This window comes from Toxorhynchites rutilus, chromosome 3, assembly GCF_029784135.1.
Source record: "Toxorhynchites rutilus septentrionalis strain SRP chromosome 3, ASM2978413v1, whole genome shotgun sequence".
Lineage (NCBI taxonomy): Eukaryota > Metazoa > Arthropoda > Insecta > Diptera > Culicidae > Toxorhynchites > Toxorhynchites rutilus.
This window is the reverse complement of record NC_073746.1, coordinates 110,379,698-110,400,597: the sequence shown is the minus strand read 5'-3', so window position 1 is coordinate 110,400,597 and position 20,900 is coordinate 110,379,698. Positions and strand designations below refer to the sequence as shown.

Sequence of the window (20,900 nt, the reverse complement as noted above, 5' to 3'; positions counted from 1 at the left end):
AAAACACTGTCAAGGATTATATTATACGTTTCCAACAAGCTATAGTATGACTCGATACAATGAATACAACTAGAACTACGCGCTTACAACGACACCTTGCGGAAATATCGCAGGACTTTTTTGACAGCCTTTAGGCTTTAGGTTTAGGTGTAGAGGTCGTCGAAGATGCGCAACGCTCCGGAAGGCCTGTCGTAGAAAATTGCGACAAAATCACTGAATTAGCCGAGAAAGACCGGCATAGTAGCAGCCGTAGCATCGGCCAAGAGCTGGGGATAAGTCATCAAACCGTTATTAAACATTTGAAGAAGCGTTATTAAACATATATATATCTATATATATATATATATATATATATATATATATATATGTATATATGTATATATATATATATATATATATATATATATATATATATATATATATATATATATATATATATATATATATATATATATATATATATATATATATATATATGTATATATGTATATATATATATATATATATATATATATATATATATATATAAGTTAACATTCCTCTTGAGACCACCTTGAATCGCCAACTCGACCGATTGCAGCAACATCAGCGGCAATTGGCGGAAACAATCATTTCATTGGAACCAGAACATCAACAAACAGCGCGATCATCATCCCACCAGTAAGACACATCATCGTTCGCTTTATCGCGAACCCAACTCCACACGCAGCGCGGACGCGATAGAAGAGAATGCAGAATCAGCATCAACGATAACGGGACACCGAGTGCACGCTTTCGATTCCCAGAAAATAGTATCTTTGTATAAACTAAGAAATCGGCAGGCCTCTGTATAAGGAAATGAAATAAAGTTAGTCTAGATTTAGCGACCATCGAAAACGGTTTGACATTTTTAGTTTTTAAAAACTCCGAAGTTCATGGAGGGAACTTAACTGGCGCAGTCTTTGTGGATTAGTTAAACGCGTTCCGCGAGTGATTAATGTGAGAAAAAACTGGCGTATTCCATCGAAAGGACATCGAAGGAAAAAGCATCATCAAGAGGATATTGATGATTTGAGGACCTCCAACAGAAGCACCCGGAATCAGCGTTGAACCTACACTATCGAGGGGACATCGATAAATAAATTGTAAGAAATTTTAATTTTTCTCTAATTTCAAAAAGAACAGATAAACGCTTTACTGAAAAAAACAAAAGCGCTATCTTGTTCCAGCACAATAATCATTACTAATTAAGAGAGGTTAGCCCAGACCACCTGTAAGCGACCCTCTGAATATCACAAACAAAAAGTGTTCTAACATAAACCAATCCAAACGATAAAAAAAAAAACATTTTTATAAAATAAGAGAAAAATAGTTTTAGAGAATAAAACAAGTGTGAAAAAAGTGAAAATTAGCGAAGAAACTTAAAATAGCAAGAAAGTGAGAATTTTTTTTATTCTGTTTCTGTGCATTTGATGTTAACCCGAAATATGAGTGAAAATCTATTAGACAGAATTGAGGAGTTAGAGCGCCTGCTAGAACAGCAGAAGCTACAACTAGATAGAATGCAAAACTCTTCTAGACAAATAACAGTTCCCGACCTACCAGCAAATAATTTTGATGTTACTAGAATTCCGGATATCATTAAAATGATTCCAGAATACAATGGTGACATTAAGGGATTACCTGCGTGGATCAATTCTGTTGAGCAGAAATTGGAAGCTGCAATATTGCACGTACCCGAACCAAACAGGGAAAATGCCGTTAAAGTGTGGACTCTAATTATTAGAGATAAAATATCGGGGAAAGCTAATGAGGCTCTCATAAGCAATCAAACTGAATGCCAATGGGAAGCTATAAAAGCTCACCTCAAAGATAGATTTGGCGATAAAAGAGATTTATCTTCAATAATTAGCAAAATTCCGTACATTAGGCAAAACAATAGAACAGTCGAAGAATATTACGATGAATGTTCTGAAATTTTGGCAGATATGAACGCAAAAGTTTTGTTGGATCCTGAGCTGAAAGATTGTGCAAAGGCAGTAATGGCTTCATATGAAGCCATGCTAACAAATTCTTTTATAGATGGGCTACGAGAACCTATTTCCTCTTTAACTCGCACTGGAAGAGCAGTAAAATTAAATTCTGCTTTTCAGCATGCAATGGAACATGAAAATGCAAGTAGGAGACGCAGGGAAAATAATACTAAACTTTCTATAGATAAACTTCCGAGCCCGCAACGCTTTCAGCCTGCAACAAATTCAAACTTCGTACAAAGAATTCCCTACAATTCCAATTTTCAGAATCCAAACTTTATTTCTAACAGGAATTTCCATCGACCCATACAAGGAGCTAAACCCCAAAATGCCAATATGAACTCAAACCAAAATTACCCTCCACGTGCATTAGAGAATCAACCATCTAGCTCGAACTTCATGTTTAACAAAAATTATATGCAAGCTAAACCCATGTTAACTGCCATAAAGCAAGAACCAAGATCGCAAAATAATTTCAGAAGGGTTCCCAATACGGAAAATCACATTCATTATCAGGAATTCAATGAGAAACCAGAAGAACAATTGGATGAAACATACGGTTATCAAGAAACATACGAAACACCTGAAGAACCAATCTCCATAGATGACGAAGTAAATTTTCCATCGGATCAAAATCCGATTCAGACCGAATAACACCAAATAATTTTCTCCCTTATCTCGAAATTCAAACAAAGTATAAAACTTTAAAGTTTTTAGTAGACACCGGAGCAAACAAAAACTACATTTCCCCCCAGTGTACAAACCCTTCTGCACGGAAAATCGGACCCCCTAGTAGATTCAAGAATATAAACGGTTCTTTCGATTTAACCCAATATATTGAATCAGACATATTTTTCAAGTACCAATCTTTTCCTAAACAAAAATACTATCTATTTAAATTTCATGATTTCTTCGATGGACTCATTGGATACGAGTCTTTGAATTCATTAGGTGCTATCATCGACACTTCATCTAACACACTCAACATTGGTGATATTGCCATCCCGATGAAGAAAAAATACCCTAATTACCTACTGATAAACTTGAATAGCAATGAAACCATTACCAAATCGATTCCCGTATCTATTGTTCAAGGTGACTTTTATGTTGAAAAAGACATTTTCATCACGCCTAACATCCTAATACCGACTGGTGTCTACACTGCTAAGAGAAACCAAGCAATATTCCTCATCACTAATATGAAAAATAAACCAACCATTCTGCAATTTGATACCGAGATTCCCATCAAAGAAATTCATAATTTCGAAGAGATTCTAAATTTTCCAAAAAACCCCTCTGCAGAAACTAAAATATTTCAAGAAATTCGAACCTCACACCTAAACCACGAGGAGAAAACAAAACTTTTCGACGTTATTCAGGAATACAAAGATGTTTTCTATCAGGAAGGCTCAGATCTTTCTTTCTCTAACGTAATAAAACACAAAATAGAGACTAAAGATGACATCCCCGTTCACAGCAAAAGTTATCGTTACCCATTTATTCACAAAGAAGAGGTTCAAAGGCAAATATCCGACATGTTATTAAAAGGAATCATTCAACCAAGCACATCACCCTGGAGCTCACCGATATGGATTGTACCAAAAAAAATAGATGCATCGGGAAAACAAAAATGGCGACTGGTAGTTGACTACAGGAAACTTAACGAGAAGACTGTAGATGACAAATACCCCCTGCCAAACATAACTGATATTCTGGATAAGTTAGGAAGGTGCCAATACTTCACTACTCTCGATTTGACCTCTGGATTTCACCAAATCGAGGTACATCCTAAGGATATTCCCAAAACAGCGTTTTCAGTCGAACACGGTTTATATGAATATATTAGAATGCCGTTTGGTCTGAAAAATGCGCCCGCGACATTCCAACGGGTCATGGACCATGTTCTCCGTGGTCTAATAGGAAAATGTTGTCTCGTTTATATGGATGATATAATCATCTTTTCAACATCCATTCAAGAACACATGGAAAACCTCAGAAAAATCTTTGTCGCCTTACAAAACGCAAATTTAAAAATCCAACTAGATAAGAGTGAGTTCTTAAAGAAAGACGTTTCATTTCTCGGACATATTGTTACGGATCAGGGTGTGAAACCGAATCCTGACAAGATTGAAGCAATTAAAAAATGGCCTTTACCCAAAAATCAAAAAGAGCTGAAAGGGTTCCTAGGAATTTTGGGATATTATAGAAAGTTCATACGCGATTTCGCGAAAATAACCAAGCCTCTGACCGCCCAGCTTCGTAAAGGTGAATGTATAGAACACACCCCTATTTTCGTAAAAACTTTTGAAACGTGTAAGACTTTGCTAACTCAGAGTAACATATTACAATATCCTGATTTCGAGCGCCCATTTATATTAACCACGGACGCCAGTAAATTTGCAATAGGAGCAGTGTTATCCCAAGGAGTCATTGGACAAGACAGACCTATTGCATACGCATCAAGAACCTTGACAAAAAGTGAAGAAAATTATTCAGCCATTGAAAAAGAACTTCTCGCCATAGTATGGGCCGCAAAGTATTTCCGACCCTATCTATTTGGAAAGAAATTCACACTCTATACCGACCACCAACCTCTCACATATGCACTTAATCTCAAAACCCCAAACTCCAAACTGGTCAAATGGAGATTACAGATGACTGAATTCGACTTCGATATAAAACATCGGCCCGGAAAACAAAATATAGTAGCCGACGCTCTTTCTAGAATACCTGTCGAAATTAACTTGAATGAAGAAGATTCAAGCTCAATTCACTCAGCAGATACCGATGTTTCGGAATTCATAGAATGCACCCAACGACCCCTGAACGAATTTCATAATCAAATCATTCTAAAAAACGGCGAAATTGATTCTGAAAAGTTTGAAGAAATATTCCCGAAAATGTACCGAAGAACTATAACAAAGTTCGCTTTCGGCGTACCTTCACTTATCCGAATATTCCGAGATTACCTGGACCCAGGCAAAGTTAATTGTATCCATTGTCCAGAATCACTCATACCATCCCTGCAAGTAGTTTACAAAAACTATTTCAGTAGGTGTAAGACATTCAAAATTAAAATAACCCAGAAAATCCTGACTGATATCCGATCAGCAGAAGAACAAAACCAGACTATTGAAGTTATCCATGAAACAGCACATAGAGGTATACTTGAAAACAAAGCAGAAATATCTAGACAATTTTATTTTCCAAAAATGAAAGAGAAAATTAGACAATACGTAATTTTGTGTGGAGTCTGTAACAAACAAAAATACGAAAGACATCCCTACAAAATAAAATTTGCGGACACCCCAATTCCTAAACAGCCTTTAGACATCGTTCATGTGGATATTTTCATCAACCAACCTGATTTATTCCTCTCTGTAGTGGATAAACTTTCAAGGTTTGGAACTCTTCTTCCAATCAAATCACGCAGTATTCCCGATATTCGGAAAGCCCTACTCAAATATTTTTCACTATACGGAACCCCAAGGCTATTAGTTTCAGATAATGAACCAGCTATTAAATCCATAGAAATCAGAGGACTTCTGCACGATTTGAATGTCGAACAATACTTCACACCCTCTAATTATAGCCAAGTGAACGGAATAGTGGAACGCTTTCATTCCACTATTAGCGAAATTTTTAGAACCAATAAACATAAATACGAAGCACTTTCGAATAAGGAGAAATTCTTGATAGCATGTTCCCTTTATAATAACGTTATACACTCTGCTACAAAACTCAAACCCCGCGAAGTATTCTATGGACTGAAAGATGGAACTGAGCGACCTTTAAACTTAAACGCCATTATCGAGTCCAGAAGTAAACTCTATGATGAAGCAATTCTGCAAATTACTAAAATGCAAAAACAACAAAATAATTACCATAATTCCAAGAAAGAAGACCCCCCTGTGTTAGAACCTGGAACTAGTACCTTAAATAAGGTTCAAGGTATAAAATCTAAGACTAGAGATCGATATGAACCCGTTCTTGTTGTAACAGATCGAACCAGAACTTATAAGGACAGAAACAATCGGAAACTTCATAAAGCTAAATTGCGCAGAATCAGAAAGTGACAGTTGGCACACCGTCTCTTCTTTTCACAGACGAACATGAATCACGAATCCAGCGACCAGCTCCTATTCTCGCTGTGCTTAATGCACCTCAAAGCGATTGAGGAAAAATTCACCCAACGTCAACCGCTGCAGTTTACAAGCGCCGAAGCTAGAGCCCAGTTAAAAATAATCAATTGCTTCTTTGAGCTTGCTGCAGGAGCCGCCGTAAGACAGAACTTTGCGAAACAATGTACAAAATACCTTACCGATTTAGTTGACGACCTACGCGACACAATAGAATGGAATATCCATAATCCCAGAATGATTACAACTAAATGAAGATATTCATTACCAAAAATACTGAATAATTTCTTTTTCATATCTTTTTAGAGGCACACGACCCGGTAAAATTCTGGAAAATCAACAAGGACCACACAATATCCATTATACATTCATTATATAACCACACAATATTCATTATACACATCTCATAAAAAACAGAAGAATTGTTTTGAAACGCGTAACCTGCGACTAACATATGAAAAATAGAGAACAGAACAATTTTTCAAAATTGAATAAAATAAAATTAAATAACTTAACAAACACACTAATATTTCATTTTTTTTGCAGGTATTCTTATTCATCAGAAAAAATTGTGTAAAGGGGAGAGAAAATAAAGTAAATAAATAATAATAAATTCAAACAGAAAGGTAATAAAAAAATAAGTATGTAATATTCCTCAGATACAGTATTTTATATAAAATTCACGAAATTTGTCAACAAGAAAATATCTCGAATTCATGCAATTTCAAAATTATACTTTTTCTAAAGCAACAACTATATTGATAATAACATTTACTAACATTTATCTTAAGTGAATAAAATACATTGTAATTTTATTTCTTCAAATTCCTCATATCAAAACAAAACAAAAAAAAACAACTCTTTATATTACTATCTGATCAAATGTATAGGAAAATGCTACGGAATATACTGATAGCATGGCTGACAGCTCTCACCCAAATACACAGTGATCCAATTTTAAATATCGTGGATCTTGGAAATAACCCAATAGTGTTAATCAAACAAATTAATTGCAAAATACAGACTGGAACAATAAACATTATACATCCAATCAACTTAGATCAAATTGAGGAAAGCGCAGAACTTGTAACAGCAAAATTTTATGCTCAACTAACATCAACTAACCCATTGCACGAAGTTATAAAATTCCGAATCAAAAAGCTGTACTCGTCCCTCTACGCATTAAAACCACAAAAAGCGCACCGACAAAAGAGATGGGATACAATAGGCACCGCGTGGAAATGGATCGCCGGTTCACCTGATGCACAGGACCTGAGAATAATCAATTCATCCATGAATGACCTCATCAATCAGAATAATCAACAATATAAAATCAACGAAAATATCAACAACCGAATTACCCAACTGACACAGGCGATTAATCAAATAGCTAGTTCAATAAATAACAGTACGAAAGAATTGGATATTTTACAAGCAGTTACCACGATGTTGAACGTTGATATTGTCAATGAACTTTTAGATAACATTCAAGAAGCAATCGCACTCACCAGAATTTCTGTCATCAATAACAAAATTCTAACAACACGTGAAATAAATGTGATCAAATCTGCTCTTCAGGACCAAGGAGTAGAAATCAACTTTCCGGACGAAGCGCTACAATTTGTCACACCCAAAATTGCCGTCAATAATGGAGACTTACTGTACATTCTGCACGTTCCCGAATTGGAAAACTCTACATCTACAATTACAAGAATTTTTCCGCTCATCGTAAACGATCAAATTATCAAAACCTACCCAAGCCACGTAATACGACATGGGCCGAAACTCTTCAAAACCAGTAAACCTGAAGATTTTGTACAAAGATCATCCTACATTGACGAAATCGAAGATGACTGTATCAAACCAATCATACTCGGAAAGGAGTCTCGCTGCATCTCAATTTTCAAGAATGACACAATACAGCAGTTGATCAACGAAAACACTATATTAATCTCAAACGCCCGAAACCAGACACTCAAATCCAACTGTGGACCCGATGATAGAACTATCACCGGAAATTTCATAATCAAATTCGCAAATTGTACAGTCAAGTTCAACGGTCATAAGTTTCAAAATTCAGAAATAATCGGTGAAACCGAAGTTCTGTACGGAGCACTTTATAACACTCTAATTCACTGGACATTACAAAAAGAGCATGACATTACAGAAATACGCGACACAGCGATTATCAACAGACAGAAATTAGATCACATTCATTTACGACAGAATAGTCTTCGTTTCAGTCTATGGACAACATTCGGAGGAATTTCTTTGTCAACAGTGATTTGCTTCATAGCCGTAATTCTTTGTATAAAAAATATTAACATTTGCCCAGTATTAAAACTTGGAAGATCAAAATCAAACATCGATCCGAGACGGCTCGAACTAAAGGAGGGAGAAGTTAACATTCCTCTTGAGACCACCTTGAATCGCCAACTCGACCGATTGCAGCAACATCAGCGGCAATTGGCGGAAACAATCATTTCATTGGAACCAGAACATCAACAAACAGCGCGATCATCATCCCACCAGTAAGACACATCATCGTTCGCTTTATCGCGAACCCAACTCCACACGCAGCGCGGACGCGATAGAAGAGAATGCAGAATCAGCATCAACGATAACGGGACACCGAGTGCACGCTTTCGATTCCCAGAAAATAGTATCTTTGTATAAACTAAGAAATCGGCAGGCCTCTGTATAAGGAAATGAAATAAAGTTAGTCTAGATTTAGCGACCATCGAAAACGGTTTGACATTTTTAGTTTTTAAAAACTCCGAAGTTCATGGAGGGAACTTAACTTATATATATATATATATATATATATATATATATATATATATATATATATATAAATTACGTCCCGAGGGTTTTCGAAGGGTTTTTTAAAAAAGAACACGCGATGTAATCACTACTTGGTTGGAACAAGAACTGACTCTAATTTATTTTTCACACGTTTATATATGGGTAGCTAATCTAAATGGAACTTATTGATAAAGCACTTTCTGGGATTCCTAGGTGTTATGTTCGGCTCGCCGTCGCTCGTGTATGTCGAGTCTGCATTCTTGGTGCCGGTGCTGGTTCTGGCGTCGGGTTACGGAGTGCAGAATTGTGTGTCTGTTGACTTGTTGCCTGATTCTAACGATGCCAATGATGTCGCTATCTGTTGTTGTTGTTGTTGTATTTGCTCGAGCCTTTGCGATATGTGTTGTTCCTGGGATTTAGGGTTGAAGTCGGTTGACTCGGTAACTGGTCTCTCCCTAAGTGAGGATCGTCCCGATCCGTTTGCTCTATTCTTGAAGTAAATTTTGATGATCATGAGAACAATGAAAAGAGAAGTAATGCTGGTTAATGAGAATCCGCCGAATAAGGTCCAAACTTTCAGATTCAAGCTATGTTGTTGTAAGTAGACATGTTCCAATTCCTTCCGGTTTTTTGATGTTTCATTACCAATTGTTGATATGTCGAAATAGTGATATTTGTTCCAGGTCGTTCTGACGTTATGGAGTGCCCCGTGGATGACGTCCATTTCGTGTACTACTTCGTTGTTCTGGAATGATTGGTTGTTCAAGTTGATAGTACAATTTGAAAATGTTATTAAGAAATTTCCAACTAAAGTGCGATCATCTGGTCCGCAGTTGCTTCGTAGGAGGTTGTCTTTTGCGTTTTGAATCAAGAGCGTACCTTCGGTGATTAACTCTTGAGTTGTTCTGTCATAAAACGTAGAGTTGCACTCGGATTTCTTACCAAAAATCAGTGGGTAAATGCAAGCGTCGTTTATTGCTTTCAAATATGCTGCTTTCTGAACGAACTGCTGCGGATTGCTAGTAGCGTAAAGGGTGTTTCCGATTTTGACGACATGCTCCGGATAGTTGTTGATGATTTGGTTCCTGTGTACTAAGGGGTGCAGCTGAATAACGGAGGATGTCTTGTTGTCCAGTCGAGGAACATGAAGGATGTACAGAAGGGTCCCTTGGCTTACTGCAAATTTGGGAATTACATGTTGAAAGGCGTCGTCTGGGAGGTCTATTGTCACGCCTTGATTTTGTAATAATGACTTTATAAAAGAGATTTCTTGAATCGAAAGTATTTTATTTGTTGATATTGACGTCTTAGATAGGATGATGGCCTCTTGAATGTCTTCTAATAGTTTATTGATGATATCGATATTAATTATCGTGATTATTGATGTGATCTCGTTGGTTAATAATTCATTCGTTTTCATGTTCTCGATGATTCTGTTGATGGTCCCCGTCAGGTTTGAAATCCTTTCGTTGATATGATTGTTTACTTCAAACTGTTGGTTGTTCTGTGTGATTAACTCATTGAGCGTGGAGTTTATAATGCGGAGGTCCTGCGCGTCCGGCGACCCTGCGATCCATTTCCATGTTGCACCCAGCGTATCCCATCTTCTAAGTCGGTGATGTTGGAGTGGTTTTATTTGGAGGAAATTGTTATAAAGTTTCTTCACTTTTAGTTTAACTACATCTCCTAATGGATTTCTAATATCTACTTTATCATAAAAGGAAGTGGTTAGGTAGTCTATAGACTCCTGAATGTGGGTCAGATTTATGGGATGTATGATTTTTAAGGTTCCTGTTTGGATTTTACAATTTCCTACGTTTAGTAGTAACAAGGGGTCTTCGTTGAGATTTCTCATCGAAAGAAAGGATGCTGTTGTCGGAATAGGGATCGTAGTGAATATCAGGAAAAGGATCTGGAAAAGGGGTTTACAATGTTAGGTGCTTCTATGCTGGCGTAAAACTAGTGATATATAATAGAATATATATATTTTTTTTATAATGGTCATTCATGTTTCCTTTTCCTTTTGATTTTTGATTTGTGTAGTTTTATGTCTCTGTAATCTACAAAGGTTTTTCTTCTATTGCGTTTTACTGTTTGGGACTTATATCTCGGTTTTTTCTTGTTTCTTATACCCTGAATTCTGTTGTAAATAACTTCTCCTCTTGAGAAATTCGGTTCGTTTTCTATATTTTTATTTCTGGTTTCCAATGTTTTTTCCTGATTTGTTTTAGTTTTTGTGATTATCTCGTCAAAGATTTTGTTCCTGTTTTCGAGGATTGTTTCCAAATTCAAGGGTCTTTCTTCCCCTTCTTTAATACCGAAAAATATTTCGATGGGTTTCATTTTCGTAACGCTGTGTATGGTCGAATTGTATAGACTTGTTGCAATTTTGTAAATTTCTTTATGCGAAAGGTCGTTATATTTAGCCTTTATACAGAGAAATATTTCCGACAGGGTTGAGTGAAAACGCTCTACCATGCCGTTAGTTTCGCTATGGTTAGAGGGGGTAAAATACATTTCTGCTCCTACTCTTTGGAGCAGTCCTCTAATTTCTATAGAACGGAATGCCACTTCATTATCGCAAACGAGTAGGTTTGGAGTTCCATAAGTCGAAATCAATTTCACTATGCCTCGCTTGACATCGGGAATTGACCTGGACTTAATTGGAATAAGCATTGCGTATTTCGATAGTTTATCTATCGCCGAAATAAAGAGATTTGGGGAAGATATAAAAATATCTACATGAAGAATGTCAAGTGGCTTTTCTGGGATAGGAGTCTCTGCAAATTTAATTTTATAGGGACTCCTTTCGTATTTGTTCTGAAGACAGGTATCGCATAAGTTGATAAAAAGTTGAATTTTCTTACGCATTTGGGGGAAATAGTGTCTCCTGATGACTTCAGCATGATTTTCCTCTGCGCCTCGGTGAGCTCTTCCATGGACCTCTTCGATCAGGGCGTTCTGTTCCTCAAGTGTTCTGACGTCCTGCAGAAGAGTTTGCGTTAGTTTAATTTTAAAAGATTTGTTGCGGGAAAAATGATTTTTGTATGTGATCTGTAAAGTATTAATCCATCTCTCGGGACAGAGTATACAGTTGATCTTACTGGGGTGCATGTAATCTCTCAGTATCCTTATCGCCAGTGGTACTCCAAATGCGAACCTGGTTATTGTACGACGTGTGACACCTGGAAAGATCTCATCAAACTCTTCAGAATTTTCGTCTCCTATTTTAATTATTATTTGGTTCTTGAAAAAATTTAGTGGGTGCTCTGTCATTTGTATAAGTTCCTCGGCATCCGAGTCTGCCGAATGGGCGGCTTCAGTATCAGAAGATGATTCCTGTTCATTATTGTTAATTTCGGGTAAAATTCTTGACAAACCGTCGGCAACAACGTTTTGTTTGCCGGGTCGATATTTGATATCATAGTCAAACTCTTCCAATCTCAATTTCCATCGGATTAGGCGGTCATTCGGAGTTTTTAAACTCAAAGCGTAAGTTAACGGCTTATGATCCGTAAACAGAGTAAATTTTCGGCCATACAAATATGGACGGAAATATTTACAACCCCAATCGATAGCAAGTTCCTTTTCTATCGTGGAGTATTTCTCCTCTGTTTTGGTCAGCGTTCGGGATGCATAGGCAATGGGTTTATCATGTCCGATAGGGCCCTGTGATAAAACCGCGCCTAATGCGAAATTGGATGCATCAGTAGTAAGGACGAATCGCTTATCAAAGTCTGGGTACTGCAGTATTTGACTGCTGCTCAGTATACTCTTGCATTTTTCAAAGGCCGAAATGAATTCCTTTGTATGCTTTATAGTTTCTTCCTTCCGTAGCTGTTGAGTTAGGGGTTTGGCAATTTTTGCAAAGTCCTTAATGAACTTCCTGTAGTAGCCAATAACTCCCAAAAATCCTCTTAGCTCTTTCTCATTTTTAGGCAATGGCCATTTTCTTATAGCATCTATCTTTTCCGGGTTAGGTTTTACTCCTTCGGGTGTAACTACATGCCCTAGGAACGCAACTTCCTTCCGGAGAAACTCACACTTGTCGAGTTGTACCTTCATATTATAATTTTTTAACGTTTCTAAAATCAATTTTAAATTAATTATATGCTCTTGAAGGCTAGTCGAAAAGATGATAATATCATCCATATAGACTAGACATCTCACTCCAATATGTTCCCTGAGAATGTTATCCATTACTCTCTGGAACGTGGCTGGAGCATTCTTGAGGCCGAAAGGCATTCTGATGAACTCGTAGTGTCCCCCGTCGACACTGAACGCAGTTTTCTGGATGTCTTTCTTTTGGACCTCTATCTGGTGAAACCCTGAAGCAAGGTCAAGGGTTGAAAAATATTGGCATTTTCCTAATTTATCGAGTATATCCGTTATATTAGGAATAGGGTATCGATCATCTGCGGTCTTATGATTTAATTTGCGATAATCAATAACGAGCCGCCATTTCTTCGTGCCGGAAGCATCAATCTTCTTCGGTACGATCCAGATTGGTGATGACCAAGGACTCTGGGACGGTCGAATAATGCCTTGGTTGAGCATTTTAGTTATTTGTCGCTGGACCTCTTCTCTATGACAGAAGGGGTAGCGGTAATTTTTGGAGTAAATAGGTACATCGTCCTTTGTATTAATTTTGTGTCTCACAGCATTTGTGAATGTTAATTCCTCATCGTCGCTATAAAAAGCTTCCGGAAATAGTTTTAAAACACTAAGAAGTTTCTCTTTTTCTTCCGTGTTTAGGTGATCGGTTCTAATGCACCGTCCTAGTTCAATTTTGGCTTTATCCCGTTTCTCATTTGTGAGAAAAGATTCGGGAGAAACCTCTTCAAAATTATGAAGCTCTGTAAATAAGGCTTCTTTGTCTATGCAGACCGTTACTGGTTTATCGCCAGTGTTTATTAAAAGAAAAGTGGTCACACCATCTCGAGCACTGTATACCCCGCTAGGTATGACGACATCTTGTCCGATCACAATATCGTGTTCTATTAGGAAGTCTCCCTCCTGAAGCCGTACTGGAAACTGCTTCACAAGGGTTTCATTTTGGTGGAAATTCAGTTGCTCCTTATCGGGGAATTTTTTCTTCAGCGGTATTCTAGTACCATTGATGGTGATTGTGTTGAATACCGTATCAATTATGGCCCCTATAGATCTCAATGATTCAAAACCAATGAGTCCATCAAAGTAATCATGAAATCGGAATAGAAAGAATTTTTGACTTGGCACACCTTTGGTAGTATTAAGGAAAGGATTCAAATACGTGAATTGATTAATAAAATGGGCGCCACTCACATTTTTTATTTTATGTTGTGGCCCTGATGCAATGCCTTTTGTGGGGACTAACTCAGGGGTTATATAATTTTTGTTGGCCCCCGTGTCTATTAAAAATTTCAATGGTCTACCTGATTTTCTCGGGACCTCTAAATACGGGAGGAAATTGTTCCCTACTCCATTATTTGTTGGTCTGGGACCATACAAAAATTTAACTCTTCGTGAGTTTCTTCTACTACGGGTGGCAATATTATTTCTTCATGATTTTGTTCCGGGGCACAGGCGTCCTTTGTTTGCTCCCAAAACTGTTCATAATTTTCGTCTGATGTTGCCTCACAATTATTAACTTGTGCTTCTCGTCTCTGGAAAGGCACCATTTGTTTCAAATGACCTGAGGGGTCGGGTTTAATGTAGGGTGCTGTCGGTTTTTGGAATTGGGGGTTTTGTTGGAGAGGTTTTTGGTAATAGGTGCCTAGGAAAGGTGGTCTTTGGTATGGGGGATTTTGTGCAGGTTGTCTTAGGAGTGGAGGATTTTGCGGCTGAATAGGCCTAGGGTAGGGGAACGATGGTTTGAAACTTGTGTGCACAATTGGTTTTTGTGGAGGCGTTAAAATTTTTGGGAATTTTTCCCGTCTACGCTGGGTAGCGTTATACTGATCCAATGCCCATTGAAATGCCATCAAAAGCGTATTTGGGCGAGATGTCCTTGTTAAAGTGGAGTAAGGCTCATTTAGCCCATCCACAAAAGAGTTCAATATCATGTCCTCGTAACTCTTAGAGAGAACTTTTAAACATGATTTAGTTTCATCGTCCAATAATAATTTTGCCACGATATCGGACAGTAGTTCCCTACACTCATTGCAGAAATCTGCTATACTTTTCGTACCCTGTCGTAGGTACGATATTCGAGTGACGAGAGTGCCTAAGTCTCTCTTGTCACCAAAGTATTCTATTAATACTAGTTTCATTTCTTCCCATGTCGTGGGATTGTTTCTTGAGGCCAATGCGTCACTAGCCTCATCAATAATTTTATCTCGGATTATGCCCACCCATAGTGCCATAATCTGAGCAACGTCCGCTTCTGCGGGCAGTAAATTTTTCGCGAAACCTATTTTGCTTTCCACGGAATTGATCCAAGTGGAGAGCGATTTTTTGTCTTTACTATCCCCTCTATAGGGAACAATCATTTTGATTGCGTCCGGTATCCGAGACGCATCAAACCTAGCCGCTGTTGTTCCCGCTGCGCTTGGCGGGGGCGGGTTGGTGTTATTGCTGCTCCCCTCTGAGGCTCTTACTTCCTCTAGGGTTGCAATCTTGAGGCGTTGGGCCTCTAGTTGAGAGCTTAGCTCTTCGATTAAATTTTCTAATGTTTCTAATGTCATGCTTCTGGTTTTCATGCACAATAATCTTATTCTCACTATTAATTCACTTATTAATTCACTTAGTAATTCACTTATTAATTAATTAGTTTGGGGGAAGGGTGTTAGAAGAAGCAGTTGGCGTACCTATGCCGGGTAGCCAGATAGTAGGAAGGCGAAAGTTTTAAATAATGAAAAAAAGGGGTTACTCACCTGATATCACCTAGTAAGCCGCTAGTGATTCCGATGATGGAAACGCCGGATCTTTCCAAGGCGCCAACGAGTTTCACTCACTTGTTTTGGTATCCCACCAAAACGGACACCGGACGAACACGCACACAATATTCTTCTCAAACCGCTTGATATTCACTCAAGGATGGTATCTGGACGAACACGCGTACAATATTCTTCACGAATCACTTGATGTACCGTCAAGGATGGTATCCAGAGTTCACTCGCGACAGCCCTGTACTTGATCCGCGCCGACTGCGCCAATTACGTCCCGAGGGTTTTCGAAGGGTTTTTTAAAAAAGAACACGCGATGTAATCACTACTTGGTTGGAACAAGAACTGACTCTAATTTATTTTTCACACGTTTATATATGGGTAGCTAATCTAAATGGAACTTATTGATAAAGCACTTTCTGGGATTCCTAGGTGTTATGTTCGGCTCGCCGTCGCTCGTGTATGTCGAGTCTGCATTCTTGGTGCCGGTGCTGGTTCTGGCGTCGGGTTACGGAGTGCAGAATTGTGTGTCTGTTGACTTGTTGCCTGATTCTAACGATGCCAATGATGTCGCTATCTGTTGTTGTTGTTGTTGTATTTGCTCGAGCCTTTGCGATATGTGTTGTTCCTGGGATTTAGGGTTGAAGTCGGTTGACTCGGTAACTTATATATATATATATATATATATATATATATATATATATATATATATATATATATATATATATATATATATATATATATATATGTATATATGTATATATGTATATATATATATATATATATATATATATATATATATATATATATATATATATATATATACCTATATATATATATATATATATATATATATATATATATCTATATATATATATATAGATTGTTTCTTAGCATTATCACTCATCAAATTCGAATCAATTCGAACATCGAATAATTCAACGTACTCAACATTTACTCATAGCGTTGGTGTAAGTAAATAAAATAATCAGACTATAAATAACCAGTCAATTTAATTTAATTATTTTTATAATAATCAGTTACATGAATGAACAGCCCATTTTATCATTTGTTATCAATATTAAACAATACTTCTTCAGTGTAAATGGTATCCAGCCGAAAATTTACGTTTAAGATACAGCTGAAATCTTACTGCAAATTCAGCTGTTTAATTTATTTTGCGAACATATATTTTGAATACTAAACCCAAGTTCAGTAAAACTCATCAATATTTCTTTTTTAAAATTATTTCATATTCAATTCTTTATTTGTTAATCTAATACAACTAATCATAAAATTTTAATCTTTTTGAGTCTCTGACAAATTGATCCAATAGTCATGTTTATCCATCGGTATTACAGCCAAAACTTTTTTAATTATTAAATCATTTTGTGATTTTTGAGGCTGAAGCTGGTCAATGAAATTAAATAAAGGCTTTTACCCTTTGCGGATTAATTTTGGACATGGGTGTCGAACTGGTCGGAATTATTTTGACGTAGGACTACGTCTAACCGGAATATATGGGGGGTAAAATGAAAACCTAAACACAAAACATGCCGGAAAAAATGAAAGATTCCAAATGCTTATTACTCGAACATTTCTTACTGGATATCTATATATATATATATATATATATATATATATATATATATATATATATATATATATATATATATATATATATATATATATATATATATATATATATATATATATATATATATATATATATATATATATTCATATATTCGATGACTTTTCGGCACATATGGGGCGGTATCTCGGTATGTAAAATGGCAGACATTCAACTAACAATATGACGCTTTGGTTCACAGCTATGTCAAACGGTTGTCAGCGCAGGGCTGTATACTTTCGGAAGCCCGCAATGGAAAACCCTTTTGTTGTGACATAATTTTTTTTGTTAATTATTTACGCTTTTCACCCTCCGAGTTTTTAGCCGTATAGGTCCAATGATGTTGGAATATTCAAAAATAAACAAATTTTCATTCTTTCATTCAAAACACACATTGATAATTTTCATAGAACACGCCGAAGACACGCCGCTGGCACGGTGCAATGTGAGTGAATTAAAATATGCCTTAGTCGTTTTGGCGGAGAAACTACGTGAAGAAGCTAAAAGTCATTACTGACTGAATACGGATATGGTCAGTCAGATAGTCAGCTGACTATCCTCAGTTGACTATGATTATGTCGAGCCCTGCACACAACTCCGAGTACTTTATTGGGATGTTTTAATGCATTCACTATCTAGTTCGGACCTGGCGCCAAACGATTATCACCTTTTTCTCGCATTGGAAAATTTCCAGAGTGATAAAAAATTGGGATCAAGAAAAGATTGTAAAAATCTTTTACTATGGTTTTTCACTAACAAGGACCAAGACCTCTATGATAGAGACACTATTAAGCTACCTTTAGAACTATTTTAAGACAACTTTTTGACGTAGGACTACGTCTAACCGGAAGATATAGGGGGTGAAATGGAAATCTAGGCACTGAACAAGTAGGAAAAAATGCAAAATTTGGAACGCTTATAACTCGAGCATTTCTCAATAGATCGCAAATGTTTTTGCATCAATTGATAGGAAATATATCTACGCATCTATCATAACGAATAACATTGCATTTTTCATGAGATAAATAATTGAATAATTGTGAAATATCAAGCATTGTCAAAATGCCCTATGTGCCCATTTTTGATTGGTCCATTTTGTGCTCCTCAAATCGTACTGACCGAAACGGGCAACCAGAGCAGCAGCGAAATAGAATGAAGCACGATTGGAAAGAAAAAAGAAAAAAAATAAACGAAACATTGGTCGCTGTCTCACACATGCGTAATTCTCGAGCCAGCCAGTCAGCTTAAAAATCCCCGCTCCGCTGCCGTAACGATCATTCTCATTCAAACCGTACACCACATCGGTTCGCATCACAACACATCAACAAACCAACCCAAGCAGCCATGGACATGGTAAAAGAGGAAAAGTGAAGGGAAAGGCAAAATCCCGCTCGAACCGTGTTGATCTGGAGTTCCCCGCAAGGGTAGCTAGGCCGAGCGCGTTAGTACCAGTGCACCAGTCCACCTAGCCGGCGTTATATAGTTTCGGCCGCCGAAGTGATCGAGTAGCTGGCAAAGCTACTCGCGATGATAAGAAAACCCGCATTCGGAACAGAACACATTCGGTTCGATGGACATCAAGACAACAGGCAGTTGCAGCGAGTGGCGAGTGGCAAACGCAATCGCAAAACAGCATCAGGTAGCAGAAGAAAAAAGTTTGTTCTTTATACAAACTGCTTTGGTGGCAAATCCAGAACAAGGCGGCATCGAGGGCGTTCGAAATGGTTTTTTTCAAAACCACGAGTACTAAGTTTTCTAAATTGGAACCATTCCATAAAACAAGGCGCTTTTCAGGGCCATTAAACCTTCCAAAAAAGAGTTTAGGAAATACAGTTCAATGCTTTCTAAAACATTATCCAAAATAATAATAAAACACAAATTGATTTTTTCATAATTTGTTTGCCAGGTTCTGATGAGTATGTGAATTTGGCAGCTGTTCTGAGCTTATTGATAGTTGGGGACTTTCCTGATTATTCAATTTTCACCAATTCTTAAATTGTTTCCAGATTGAAAGTACAGTAATTTACAATTAGTTCGACATTTAGCTAATTGGACGGACATGTAATGCGACTTATTTAGTTGGACATTTTTGTAAACATAGAGTTCGGGGTCCAAATTATGACCCCACATTGAAAGTCGACACTGTACCACTGTCATCGCAAATGTTCAATTACAGGTTAAAATCGCCTCCAATGCGACACTGAGTGGCGCTTCGGCACGTCGCATTGAATGTAATTTACTGTACAACATGTCACAAAGCTGGATGGGAAGAAATTTGTGAAAAAAACTGTGAAAGCTGTGGCGAGTGGCAACTAATCGCTAAACAGGAAGGTTTAGCCGAACATGATGGGGATATCGAGTGATAACAAAACAATAAACTCTTTAGATTGAAGATAATTTTGTGATCCTGAAAAGGACCCTTTTTAGCCTGCATGTGAATCCAACGAGCGAACAAATCGTAATGAATGTATTTTTTTGCCATCGCTCCCTTTTAACGCTCATTCGTTCGTCTCGTTGGACTCGCCCCTCTGGCTGAGTCTGCCGATTTGTCTCTATCCTGTGAGTGTGTACCGCTAAAGTATAAAACACGCGGACCCCAAAAAAATATCTTATTTTCTTTCAAACCGTAAACCCGTGTGGTTGTACGGCATCGGCATCGTGGACGTAACAAAGGAGGACAAGTTAAGGGAAAGGCAAAGTCTCACTCGAACCGTGCAGGTCTCCAGTTCCCTGTTGGTCGCATTCACTGATTGCTCCGCAAGGGTAACTGGGCCGAACGGATTGGTGCCGGAGCACCAGTATACCTAACAGCGATTATAGAGTTTCGGCCGTCGGAGTGCTCGAGTTGGCTTGCAAAGCTGCTCACGACAATCAGAACACCCGCATCAAGAACAGAGCAGCTTCGGTTCGGCGCTCATCAAGGCAACAATTAGTTTCAGTGAGTGGCAAAGTGTTTCTCCGGCACGTCGCATTAAATGTAATTTACTGAACAACATGTCACAAGCTGGATGGAAAGAAATTTTCCAACTGTGAAAGCTGTGGCGAGAGGCAAATGCAATAGCTAAACAGGAAGGTTTAACCGATCAAGATGGGAATATCGAGTGATAACAAAAACACAACACCAAAGGTTCTTTTCAGAACCATCAACATATTCATAAAGAGTAAACAGTAAACTAATCCATTTTTCAGGTAGATAGGTAGGTATTCACGTAGGAGAAGAAAATAAAACAATATATTTAAAATATATATTTAGCAAAAGCTGTCCCCTTTGTATAGTCCTACGTCACTCCGGTTATATCCCCGACATTACCCACCCGTCTTTTCTCCATCCTAATATATAGAAAAGAATCTCCGCATTTCCGATTTTTTCCCAAAATCTAAATTTTTCTTTTATTACACTCATGAACTAAACCAATTGGTAAAACATAGTAAAAAAGTCTTACTA

General features: G+C 37.5%; 1 protein-coding gene across 2 annotated transcripts; it reads left to right on the top strand.

Annotated features, from left to right (window-relative positions):
* The first annotated feature begins 533 nt into the window (after nucleotides 1–533).
* Nucleotides 534–8,937, top strand: LOC129779077 (uncharacterized). 2 transcript variants are annotated; one of them, XM_055786331.1, is made up of 2 exons: nucleotides 534–1,124; nucleotides 6,698–8,937. In XM_055786331.1, exon 2 carries the CDS (start codon nucleotides 7,034–7,036, stop codon nucleotides 8,684–8,686), a length of 1,653 nt encoding a protein of 550 aa, XP_055642306.1. In that variant the 5' UTR covers nucleotides 534–1,124; nucleotides 6,698–7,033; the 3' UTR covers nucleotides 8,687–8,937. The 2 variants fall into 2 exon arrangements, with proteins under 2 accessions (XP_055642306.1, XP_055642305.1); XM_055786330.1 differs by having other exon boundaries at nucleotides 6,458–8,937.
* The last annotated feature ends 11,963 nt before the right edge of the window (nucleotides 8,938–20,900 follow it).

What these genes read in the sequence shown, in the direction of transcription:
- LOC129779077 (XM_055786331.1), top strand. Translation starts at nt 7,034, where the DNA reads ATGTATAGGAAAATGCTACGGAATATACTGATAGCATGGCTGACAGCT.